Below are 13377 nucleotides of genomic sequence, written 5' to 3' on the forward strand. Positions count from 1 at the left end.
AAAAAAAAAAAAATTGATGATGAGGATGTGAGACAAGGGAACCGACTCCCTTACACTGTCAATGGGAATGAAGATTTATACAGCCCTATAAAAGCAGCACGGAGGTGTCTCAAAAAAGATTTAAAATGGCTCTTCCATATGAATCAACAATTTCACTTCTAGCGGACAACCCCTCCCCCACCAAGAAAAAATTACTAATACTAATATTTGCAGCACCATGTTTATTACAGCACTAGTGACATTAATCAATCCATGGAAACAACCTGGGGGACCTAAAATAGATGAATGGATAAGGAAGGTGGATAATTACACTTTAGAATATTAGTCAGTGATCATAAAGATAAACATGTCATTTGTAGCAACTTGTTTGGAGCTGGGAAGGATAATATTAAATGAAAAAAGTTGAAAGGAGAAAGATAAGTACTGGATATTGTCACTTATATGTGATATATGGAGAAACCAAACAAGGTTAGAAACTAACCTTTGAAAAGCTGATTATAGAACTGAGTTATAAAGAGGAGATTGGTTTGGGGGAGATGTGAAAGCAAAGAGTGGGGGAACAGTGGACTATGGTAGTGAAGTAGAGTGAGCTGCAGGCAGGTACGTGATGATGGTGATGCCTGAAGGGGACACACACAGTAATGTAAGTCAACATCACCTCAATTAAAAGTAAATACACTAAATTTTATTATTATATCAACAAACTATTATTCTAGTCATGACTTTAATTATAGCATTTTTTACAACCTAGGCACAGACTTAATTACTAAGGAATAAACAGTATTAGTTGGTCATAAATTGATAACGTACAAAAATATTTAATTAACTGATATTAAATATGACATTACTAAAAGTAATTCATAATACTAGTATTTGTGAACTCAATTGTCCTTAGTGTCCTTGAGAATACACTCCCCTAGGAATCTCACAAGGATTTCCAACTTTGTTTTTTTAAAAAAAGTCTTGTGTAATTGTTGATTAGAGGAAATATACAAAAGAATAGGGTGTTGTAAATCCCAAGAATATGTGAGGAAGCTAATTACCAAAAAAACAATGGTTTTAACTGTAAAATCATTAATACAGGTGATACCATTAAAGAGAAATAATCTGCATTTACATAACCGTCAATAGTCTTCTTAAATTTTAACCCATTCCTTTACCACAGTCTGTACTTAAATGATAAAAAAACACTAAATTTTATAAAGAACATATTCTTATTAATAGACTTAATATTTGATATTTTATCTAATATCTAAAATATTTTAAACATTTTATCAAATATTTATGGAACTATATTTCAAAATTCTAAAATATAACTATGAAGGGGCTATTTATGATACATTTGAGCCACCAGTCTGAGAAGGGAAGTAACAGGCCCAGCTAGCCCTATGACTTGGAATACTTAGTTCTTAAGGGGAAAAAAATATCTTGGCAGGATAAAGGGTATACTGACTGCCTGACTTTTGTTAGTAATGAGAAATTCATACAACTAAACTTGAAAGCTACATGCAAAAAAATGAAACTACATCACTATCTCGCACCATGCACAAAAATCAACTCAAAGTGGATTAAAGACCTAGACAGAGGAATGGAAACCATAAAATACCTGGAAGCAAAGATGGGTGAAACACAAGACATACAATTCAGTAACATCTTTGAAAACACTGAACCAATGTAATGATAGTGAAGGCAAGGATAAATAGATGGGACTACATCAAATTAAAAAGTTTCTGTACAGCAAAAAAGACATTACAAAACCAAACAAGCATCCCACTGACTGGGAAAAAAAAAATTCTCACACAAAACTAGCAATAAAGGATTGATCACAAATGTATACATAGAATGATGAAACTCAACAAAAATAAGTAAACCCATAAAAAAAATGTTCTGAAGAACTAAAAAGACACTTCTCCAAAGAGGAAATGCAGATGGCCAACAAGCATATGAAAAAAATGTTCAACATCAGTTGTAATAAGGGATATGCAAATTAAAACACAATGAGATACCATCTCACACCAAAGAGAATGGCACATCTTAAAACAACTAGCAACAACAGATGTAGGTGACGATGTGGAGAAAATGGAACTCTTCTGCACTGCTGGTGGGAATGCAAACTAATACAACCACTATGGAAAACTGTTTGGAGGTTTCTCAAACTGCTAAAAATGGAGTTTCCGTCCGGCTCAGCAATCCCAAATTAGGTATCAACCCAAAAGACACAAAAACACTGATTTTTGTGTCTGCACTCCCATGTTTACTGCTACATGGAAACAACCCAAGTGCCCAAAAGCAAATGACTGGATTAAAAACATTTGGCATATATATACAATGGAATATTACTCAGCAACCAAAAAAAAAAAAAAGTCTTTTGCAGCAACATGGATGGAGTTGGAAAAGATCATGCTTAGTGAAATAAGCCAGGAAGAAAATGAAAAAAATATTGGATGGTTTCATTCATAACAGGAGCAAAAAGGACCAGAGGAAAAATAATAATAATAATGGACAACTATATACAAGAGACATTTTACAGGGGATGGAATACAGGATGAGATAAAAAATGGTGGAGGAAGGACTATGGTGATGGCACACAGGTGATTTGGTGTTGGGAAGCCCACGGGAATTACAACTGAGATGGAAAAAGGCACAAAATTGTGTTAAAAAAACTATGATATTACTAAACAAACTAACTAACCTTGAAACGGAGGCGGTTGCGTGTCTGGCTTTGAGTTGTGAAAAGAAGATTGTTAATATCACTTCCAAATAATGTAGGTGAAGATATCCTCTTTAATTTGGCCTCAAGTCCTTAAAGAAGATATTGTTTTAAAAAGCAGATATAAGTGATGCAGTGATAAAGCTTAATAGTTTTGAAATATTTTCATACTTTTAAATTTATTGACTATCTCTCACATAATGTGTTTTTTTTTCTTCTTTTAATGATTTGGAAAATGCAAAAAAGTAAATCTTTACCATAACTAATTGCACATATTTTTGACATGCAATTTGAGATTTCTAAAAAAAAAAGGAAGAATTTTTTTCCCCAATACATCTAAAATACCATGCGAGAGGACTTCTCACCAGTTCTTGTTGTTGCCACATTTTGCTCAGTTTCATAGCCATGGTTACTAGCAAAGAAGCACCAAGGAATAACAGTGTTGTTCTGTGGCCGCCAGCAGCAACCTCTCTTAGTACATATGTCCTGAGAAAGCAAACAAAAACAACAAAAAAACACTAAACAAATATTTATTGATAGGATCACATGACTTGCATTATTACACTGAGTATCAGTTTCTATTTCAAACATTTATTCATCCAATACATTGTACTATAAAATTTTAAGAAAAAGTATTTCCTCAATTATTATTATGCTAAAATAGAAATTACTCATTTGGTCCTTTCATTTGGAATAAATATAATTACTTGATTACATATTACAACATTCTACTAGAGACTATTGGGAGTTGTGATTTATCAAATTCAGTACATGTTACTACCAGTTTGAGTATTTTAAAGGTTTCTGCCACTGGTAGTTTTAATGTGTTTTATTGCCAAGCTGTCTATGTAGAAGAAGTAAAATTTTCATTCGTACTACTTAATTACCAATCAAAAGTGTGCCAACACAGAAATGAAGATATGACTGATTCAAGCCTACATAAAATGTTTAAGGAAGTTATTTCCAGCTAAGTAGTGGTTTAATATTTAGTTGTGTGAACTGAACTTTTTTTTTTTAACCTAGTGTTGTAACTAGTTGCTATCATTACACTAATGAGTAAAGTAAAATACAGAGCTCCGGCCCTCCCTGGTGGTGCAGCGGGTTAAAGCACAGCACAGAGAATCTAAAGCCACTTCCGCATGAGTTCGATTCCCACCTGCCCTGGAGGCGACCACATGGCGTGGCAGACCTCTCCTGACCCGCCTGCTGCTCCCCTCAGCAGTGTACTTTGTCCATCTGCCTGTTCTGCTCCCCACTCTGTCTCTGGTGAAGCCTCTCACCGCCCCTAAGCCTCTGGCCTGTACCCAGTTCTGTATGCACAAATAAATAAATCTTAAAAAAAAAAAAATACAGAGCTCCTAATAATTTTATCATCTATATAGGAACATAAATTAGAATAAAAATCATCTATGTTGGTAAAAAGTTTGAGTCACATGGTGGTGCTCAGTGTTAGCACTCATATAATTAAAAATCTACTAAATACTTAAATTTAATAGTGTGACACACTCTTTTATATTTGAACAGCTATGATTTGTTGTTGGTTATTTGCCTTGAGAATAAAGTCTCCATGCTGTACACACACACACACACATGCACACGCACACCCACATATATGTGCACATGTGTTTATGTGTATATACACATATCTAAATGTCTCTCTTATTTTAAAACCAAATTGAAGTGGCATAAAACACATTTATAGAAACATATAAACATATATGTATAATACATGCACAATGCAGAAGGGCGTAAAATTGAACCTGCTATTTATGAAGCATCATTACCTATCAGAATCAAATGTAGAAAATGCATACTTATGAGCAGGCAATTTTTTCTCTAGTTATTTAGCTTACAGAAATATTCTAGTAATACAAAAGATCATTGTACAAATTGTAAACTTTATTAAAAAATGTGGTACTGGACCTTTGCTTGTGGTTCAATAGGTTAAAGCACAGCTTTATGAAGCTATCCGCAGCCATTGAAGCATGAGGTATCCTGCATGGCATGGCAGACCTCTCCTGACCTGCCCACTACACCCCTTAGCTGTGTATTTCAGCCATTCTGCCTGTTCTGCTCCCCACTCCGTCTCTGATGAATCCTCTCACCCCCCTCCCCGTACTTCTTCTTGTATCTCAGTTCTTGTGAACACAAATATATATATTTTAAAATGTGCTATTTTTCTAGGTTTGTCATAACAGTCACCAATAGGGTGGTTTGAATTTAAAAAAAATTATTCTCTTACACTTGTGAGTTTTTAAATTCCTATTTCAGAGGCTAATAGAGACTTGTATTTATAAAATATAAGGGAAGACTCTGCCTGTTTCCAACAGTCTGTGCTTTTAGATAAATCACTCAAATCTCTATTTTCATCTTCAAACAGTCTTCCGTGTGGTTCTCTGTGTGCCATTCCCTCTCATAAGGATAAAAAAATGGATTCAGAGTCCATCTTAATCTACCATTACCTCATTTAATTAGCAGTGTTGACAAAGTCCCTATTTTCAAATAAGATCACATTTTGAGACTACATGTAGACATGAAGTTTTAGAGGTCATCATTCAACTAACTACATATACAAAGCAAATTGTTTAAAAATGTTAATGTTCAAAAGAGGAAAATGCTCTCCTTCCTCCTCTACTCCCTGCCATTCACTCATCCTCTTTCTGTGTACACGTACAGAGAAAATGCCAGGAAGACACAAGATTGAAACTGTTGGCTCTCTCTCGTGGCACAAAGAGTTAAAAAGCTCAGCACTATAAAGCTATCCCCAGTAAGGATCAGTAAGTCTGATCCCCAGTAAGGGAAAGGTCCACATGGGACAGCAGACCTCTACTGTCTTACCAGCTGCTCCCCTCAGCAGGGTATTTTATGGATCTGCCTGTTCTGCTCCCGACTCTGTCTCTGGTGAATCTTCTCACCCCCTCCCCCCACACCTCTAGCCTGTACCTCACTTCTTGTATGCATGAATAAATAAATCTTTCAAAAAAAAGAATGCATCTGTTCATATGACAGAAAGAGCATTCTCACCAGAATTCAATGTTAATGGCATGTTGGTTTCTATCCTGAAGAAAAGTGAGAACATATTTCAGTTAATCTGTTTTTTTTTTTTTTTGCTTTGTTTTGTTTTGTTATGGAAGCCCAGTTGACTAGTTAGTACATTCCAATTTATCATAACTATTTTTCTAAATACCATAACTTTTCCATCTTCACTTACATGGAAAAATGTAAAATGTATTAACTGAAATTAAATTTGTCCATTCAGTTAAAGTTTGACACCCTGTAATAACGTGCTTATATGATTAATAGTAGGCATCAAATGCTTAAGCCATTGACTTTTAAATGTTTCCCTTTAAAAACTTACTAGCACATATTGTTCCTAGTCTATATCAATGTTGATATTCGATTAATTATTAGAAATCATTAACTAAAAAGATTATCTGGCTTATTTTCTCATTGTGTTACAGTAAAATTTGTGTTCTCCAACTCAACTGAAGTTAGAGGACCTATTATTTCTAATACTGTCCTAAGAAAAATCTCATCTCTTTGCAATTTTACAAATTCTGTCAGAAAGCTATGTTTACTATGACATACGAACAGTTTCACAGATAATAGAAATTTTATAGTTCATTTATTTATTTTTTGTGTGTTGGACAGTGTGAAAGAAGTGAGACATGTATATTATATGCACCCACTAAATATAGATACTATATTGATAAATGTTATATCATATATTCTAGTTTTAATATAGTGGTTATATATTACCCATTTATATTATAATCATATAATGAAACTATATAGATGTTTTGCATATAGATGTTGTAAAATGTAATACACACATACATATTAATTGGCCTTAATTCCCACACAGTTTTGGAAGACCAATGCAGGACATTTAGGGTTGCACAAATTCACTCAGTTATCTTTAATGTTCTACTTTTGAGCTTCTTCTCTCTCATAATCAACATAATAGTATTTATTTTTTTGAATCAGTGTTAGCTTTATTTTCCTCTCATGTTTACTAATGCTTTTATTACAATATTCTAATGGGATGTGAATGTTTTCTTTCAAATGGTCTATGTGTTAACTGTAACAGTTTCTACTTTATGAAAGAGTTTAAAGAGGGTAAATTTTATTAAGGTTCATTTGCTTATTTGCATTAAATTGAGGTACAGAAAAGCAGACTTAGTGGTTTCCATTGTCATGCATTCATTCACACAGAGCTACAATAGACAAATGGATTTTAATTGATGGTTATATATTTAAAATATGGATTTGATTCAATATTAATCAAATGATCATACTATAATTAGTATATCACATATTTATCAATAAGAATATCAAGGACTTTAATTACAGACCTGTGATGGATGTTGATCTGGAATACAATTTATTCTCTCATTGACAGGATCATTTTGTACACTTGGACACTTGCCTGGACCAAAAGTCTCAAGTTCTGAGAAAGAAATAAGTCAAAAAATAAAACATGAAGATTTTTGCCCTTTTCTACAATCTTTCAAGTAATGAGTAAACTAAATGTTACACAAATTTATATGTGATGAAAATAAAAATAAATTTCATTTTTTAAAGATTTATTTATTTATTTATGCATACAGAACTGGGGTATCGGTCAGAGGTGTGATGGGTGAGAGGATTCACCAGAGACAGAGTGGGGAGCAGAACAGCAAATCAATGAAGCACACTGCTGAGGGGAGCAGCGGGTGGCTCAGGAGAAGTCTGCCAGGCCATATGGTCACCTCCCAGGGCGGGGATCAACCTCATGCTGAAGTGACTTTAGCTTCTTAGTGTTGTGCTTTAACCTGTTGTGCCACAAATTTCATTTTTAATAGGACCCTGAAATTTAAATCTTAGTTTTAAAATGGAAAAATAAGACAAATAGCATTTAGAAATTTGCTTGAGTTATCCTGTTGGCTATATCCTCAGAAAAACAAAACATATTCACACAGAGCCTTGAGGTACATTCAAAAGGAAATAAAATAAAGCTACATTCACAAACTAGTACAACCACTATGGAAAACTGTTTGGAGGTTCCTCAAACTGCTAAACATGGAGCTTCCCTACGACCCAGCAATCCCACTCCTAGGTATCTACCCAAAACACACAAAAACACTGACCGATTGAAAAAGATATCTGTACCCCCATGTTTGTTGCTGCTTTATTTACAATTGGAAGAACATGGAAGCAGCCCAAATGCCCAAAAGTAGATGACTGGATAAAAAAGATGTGGTACATATATACAATGGAATATTACTCAGCAACCAAAAAAGAGAAACACATGTCTTTTGCAGCAACTTGGATGGAGCTGGAAAAGATCATGCTTAGTGAGATAAGCCAGAAAGAGAAAGAAAAATACCGATGGTTTCACTCATAGCAGGCGTATAATGGACCAGGTAAGAAAATAACAAAAATAATGAACAACCATATACCAGAGACATTTTGCGGGGGTGAAGTGGGGAATGGTATCAAAAATGGGGGTACGGGGAGGGAAATGCATGGGATTATGGTGATGGCATACAGGTGACTTGGTGATGGGAAACCCACGGGGATTACAATTGAGATCGAAAAAAAAATATACAAAATGATGTAAAAATATACTTTTGTAATAAAATAAGTAAAAAAAAATAAAACTGCATTCCACGGTATTTCATTATGTGTTTTATAGATTATGAATAAAATACAGGAACATGGATACCACCTTACACCAGTAAAACTGACCCATATTAAAAATAAATTAACAACTGTTGATGAGGTTATGGTAAAAAAGAAACTCTCCTACACTACTGGTGGAAGTGAAAATTGGTCCAATTACTATGAAAAGTTGTATGGAGTTCTACTAAAAATGGAGCTACTTTATTACCTGGTAATTCCACTTCTAGGTATTCACCAAAGGGCACAAAATCATTAATACAAAAGAACACATACTTCCCTATGTTTATTGTAGTACTATTTATTGTAGGTAAGATGCCCAAAAATAGGCAACTGGGTCAAAAAGATGTGGTGACTATACATACTGGAATACTACTCAGCAATCAAAAGAGAAAAACTAATGCCAATAACAACAGCAAAAACAAATTCTGCTCACTGAAATTTGTCAGAAGGAAAAACACCTGATTGGTTTCACTTGTAGAAGGAATAGAGAGGATCTAGAAAAAAAAAAAAAAAGAAAGAAACTATAAATCAGTAAATCAGTGATATTCTGCAGAAGAGGGCCTGGGAAAGGGTTAAAGGGAGGGTCTAAAGAGCACAAGGGACTATGGAACTATGAGGAAGATGCAAGGGTGAATTGGTGGTGGAAATTCATTGGGAAATACACCTGAGAAAATAAAGTGATCATTGTACAAAAATAAACAATGGTGTTAAGTATATATAAAAGTTTAAAACATATACTAAAATTAAAAATAAAATATATAAGGAACAAAGGAACAATCCCCAAGAACTAAATTCATTGGGAAGAAAAAAGAAACAAACAAATAAGTAACATGGACACAAAAATAAAGAAGAAAAATTGTGGGGTGTGTGTGTGTGTGTACATGCACAGGTGTGTATAAGTGAATAGAAGGGAATGTATGGAGTAGCAAACACAAATAAATACCAACTGTAAAAGGGATTTTTATGTGTCTGAAATTAAGGTAACATTGATTTACAATGTTACATATGATTCAAATGCAGGATCCTAATTCTTTCTAACAGATGTAGGTAAGATAAAATGAGTTGCTTCACAATGTGGTGAGTTCTCAGTTACTGAAAAATGTAAAACAGAAGACTAACAGCAGTAGAAAATGTTAACTCTGCTTATAGTAGAAGATAAAAGATAACATCCTTTCAAATTTTGATTTAATGAAGAGAATGAAGTAAGACAAGATGGATTAGGTAGACCAGAGTTGTGTGCATCAACTCTAAATTAGCACAGAAATCCGTAACTACTGTCAAATAAACTTTATATTAACCTTAAATGCTTTTGACAGTACTTACTTTCATTTGAAGTTGACCGAGTTGCTAAGACAGCAATTAAAGCAATAGCTATAATAGAAACGATTAGAAAGAGGACTATCAGAGTGATTTCCAACACAGAAAGTTTCTTCCTTGCCATCTAAAAGAAATAAAAAAAAAAATGTGTTTAAAATGTAAAATATACAACTGCAATACACCAACATTTAACTTGAAATTGTACATATTTTTTTCATTTTTAAGCATAATTCAGTTGCAGATAGCACTTCCAGTTTGTAATGTAAACTGCATGTCATTTTAAGTAAAATGAGTGAAATAGTGATGTACATTATATTAGTACACTAAGAAGAAAATAAATTTCCATGACTTTTTTTGCATTCTCTAAGTTTTATATAAATCTTTATTCAGTGGTAGATATCCAGAAAGAAACTTAAAATTTTCATAACAAATATGAAATGTTTCAATATATGGCTAGTTTTATTTATTTGTTTATTTATTTATTCATTCGTTCATTCATTCATTCATTTGTGGCCTCTCACAAGTGGTCCCTCCTCTCATAGCGATATCAGTCATATACTCAGTTGTCCCAATCTATAAACTATTTTCCTTATTCTATATAGTCCTACCACATTTAATCATTTAAAAACCCTATTGACTTTACCTCTAAAATATTTTCAGAATTACACCTCCATCCTTTCCCTGCCACTGCAGTTCTGTTTTTGTTTGTGTTTTTTTGCATAACAAGTTACATGCTTATTAAACTTTGATCACTCCCTCTCCTCCTGCTTTTCTAGAGTAGTCCAATTGCTTTCCAGTTCAAATGTCATGCCTGTTGTCTTTTTTCACTCTTAATCTATCATTTTTTCCATAAAACATCAAGTATATATTGTAATTATGTATGCATATGCTAGTTTCATCAATTGAGATGTTACATTTTTATAGCAAAAAATCAAGAAAGTAGCACAGGACTTGACATTGAGTAAACACAGCTCAATTTCTAAAATATACCTATAAACTAATGTTTAAAGGCTAGCATTCAATTTTTCCACATTTTATCTCATAAAATTAGCTATTTTTTTCATTGGTAATCTTTAGGGAATCTGAATATGAATCAAGCATAATAAAAAGGACAACTCAAATATGAAGTTGTTTAGAAAATATAATTATAAAGTTGATTTAAAGTTCATTTGTTTAAATTTTAATAAGTTAAACATTCAATATTCTACTTTTTATCAGGAAATCAATAAAAGTGATTTCACTTTTATTTTATTAAGCGATATCTAATAATAATGCATATAGACCTGAAGCAAACCTTGCTTATCTATGAGAATCAAAATAAAATTAAAATGATCCAAAGTTAAATCACCCATAGGAGTATTCATAAACAATTAATAATAAAATTGTCCATGTACTATAGGTAGTGATTACAATGTTCATATTTTGTATTATATTATTTTAGTCAAAATGTTTTCGGGTAATTTTTATATTGATGTCTTTTCTCTTACATTAATTTTCAAATGACTAACACTATTACAGTAAAATTATTTGTTAGAAAAGTTTACATTTTATAAATGTAACATGCTACTCTACGTAAATATAACATGTAATCACATTTAGAGTATTTTTCTAACTTTCAAAAATTTGCTATTTTCTTTGAAAGGTACAGGATAAACAGCCTTCTATGATGGCACTTTCATTTGGCAGAAGTTACAATTATTAACTAGGCAAAGAAAATACTCATATTAAAAACAGACACACATACATATATATTTTTAATATGAGTATTTTCTTATAAATACATATGTGTCTTTCACCTGGTTTTAGTATGAGATATTTAAAATGACAAATGAAAATATGTTATTTTTGAAATCTTAAACAAGTTTAGGCAAGGATTATTGTTAACATAAATTAAAGGAGTACATAATTACCTAGAAACATAAAATAGCATGAAATTATCATGATACAAAAAAAGAAATATGATTTTTAGACCTACCTTACTTCATAACCTGTTCTGTTTACTATGTTGTACAAAAGTTCTTCAGGCCGCCAAAGTAATGATCAGGAACAACAGCCCAGTTATATAGTGAGCTACTCATAAAGTTTTATAGCACCCTCATCAGCCTATAAGGATTTGATGAATTTCTGTTCAGTATGCAATTATAAAATGTACTAACTCTGAAAAAAGTTTGCATAAATATTTTTTTCTGGAAATCTAAGTTAAATAACAATTGGCTTTTTTTGATTTCTGGAAGTTATTAACTAGCCTAAGAATATAAAATCATACATTCTTTTTCTTTTTCATAATTTGGATGTTCATTTGATGACCATTTATATCATTGTTGAAATCTGAACTCTCATAGGAAAGTAAAATATTTATGAAAGTTAGAATTTGGCACTAACAAGCCCATAAAAGTAAAAAAAAATTAAAATTGATATTGTGTGTCTCATTATTTCCTTATGACTATATCCATAAGGAAAATTAAATAATTAATTCAAAAATAAAATCAATATTTTGTTTTTGTATTAATTTATTGTTTACAACACTGTTTCAAAATTCAAAAAAATATTATGTACATTTTCCATTTCATACAGTGAAAATTACAGTATTAACTTCACTACCCATTTAAGCTAGTAGAGCATTTAAGATTTCAAGAAAGTATTTTATAAATGAAATCATGGCACAAATGCCAGCTGTACCACATATATCTGAGAAATCATGATAGAATGTGTTAATTTCTTCAGGCCTAAGACTATTTATCTATAAAGAAGAAATAAAAATGTCTACCGTTATGGTCATTGTGAGAATAAAATGAGCTAACAGTTCATTATCATTATTTTAGTTCTCCTATAACAGAGAGTATTATTTGATTCTGATATGTTTGATCTGAGATCTTCACACAATTCTAGCATTTTCAAGTTAATATACTTTTAAATATTGTGACATGAAATAAACTAACTAGATTTTCAAGGCAAACTGTATATGGGGTTAAAGAAAAAAATAGTAAAAGTCATACTTTCATGTCATACTCTCAGACTCAGGGGAAATATAAAGGTAAAAGTCAATATAGAAAGTAGTAATATCTAAATAAGATTACAATCTCACTTGAATGACTTCAACATGCAGAATAAAGTCCAGTGCAATCAAAACATGAATGATTTACTCTCTATTTAGAGTACATAAAAAGCATATGCAGAAAAAAAAATTATTATATCTACCTAGATGTCCTAGATTCAAGATGTGAGGATAGCAAGACCAAAAAATAACAATTCAATATATAAAAGTGAATCACATTACTATGCAAAAATATCTAATTAGAAGTTGAACAATATTTACATATATCTACCTAACTATCTATAGATATGAAGGGAAAGATAATTTATGATGGCAGGAAAAATGAATATTTGGTTGAAATGTAATAAAATATATGCAGTATTTTATTAAAAAACATTTTGATAAAATTCAAAAACTATAAAAATAAATGAAATAATAGACTATATAATTACTAGAAAACTCAAAATTATTAAATTGTTGACTCTCCACAATAATATATATATACGATGTATTTAAAAATAAATACACCAGGGCCCTCCCTGGTGGTGCAGCAGGCTAAAGCACAACACTAAAAAGCTAAAGCCACTTCAGCCTGAGTTCCATCCCCGCCTTGTATGTGACCACATGGAGCAGCAGACTTCACCTGACCCAC

General features: G+C 32.1%; 1 protein-coding gene across 1 annotated transcript in view; it reads right to left on the minus strand.

Moving 5' to 3' along the window:
* Positions 1-9815, minus strand: part of SI (sucrase-isomaltase (alpha-glucosidase)) — a 104001-nt gene extending 94186 nt beyond the window's left edge. The window contains 4 exon segments of the mRNA XM_004674929.1: positions 2693-2802; positions 3076-3196; positions 7066-7139; positions 9647-9815. Of these exon segments, the coding sequence (XP_004674986.1) occupies positions 2693-2802; positions 3076-3196; positions 7066-7139; positions 9647-9815 (474 nt within the window).
* Positions 9816-13377: the final 3562 nt, after the last annotated feature.

The sequence above is a fragment of the Condylura cristata genome, unplaced genomic scaffold, assembly GCF_000260355.1.
Source record: "Condylura cristata isolate star-nosed mole 26May11 unplaced genomic scaffold, ConCri1.0 scaffold00003, whole genome shotgun sequence".
NCBI lineage: Eukaryota > Metazoa > Chordata > Mammalia > Eulipotyphla > Talpidae > Condylura > Condylura cristata.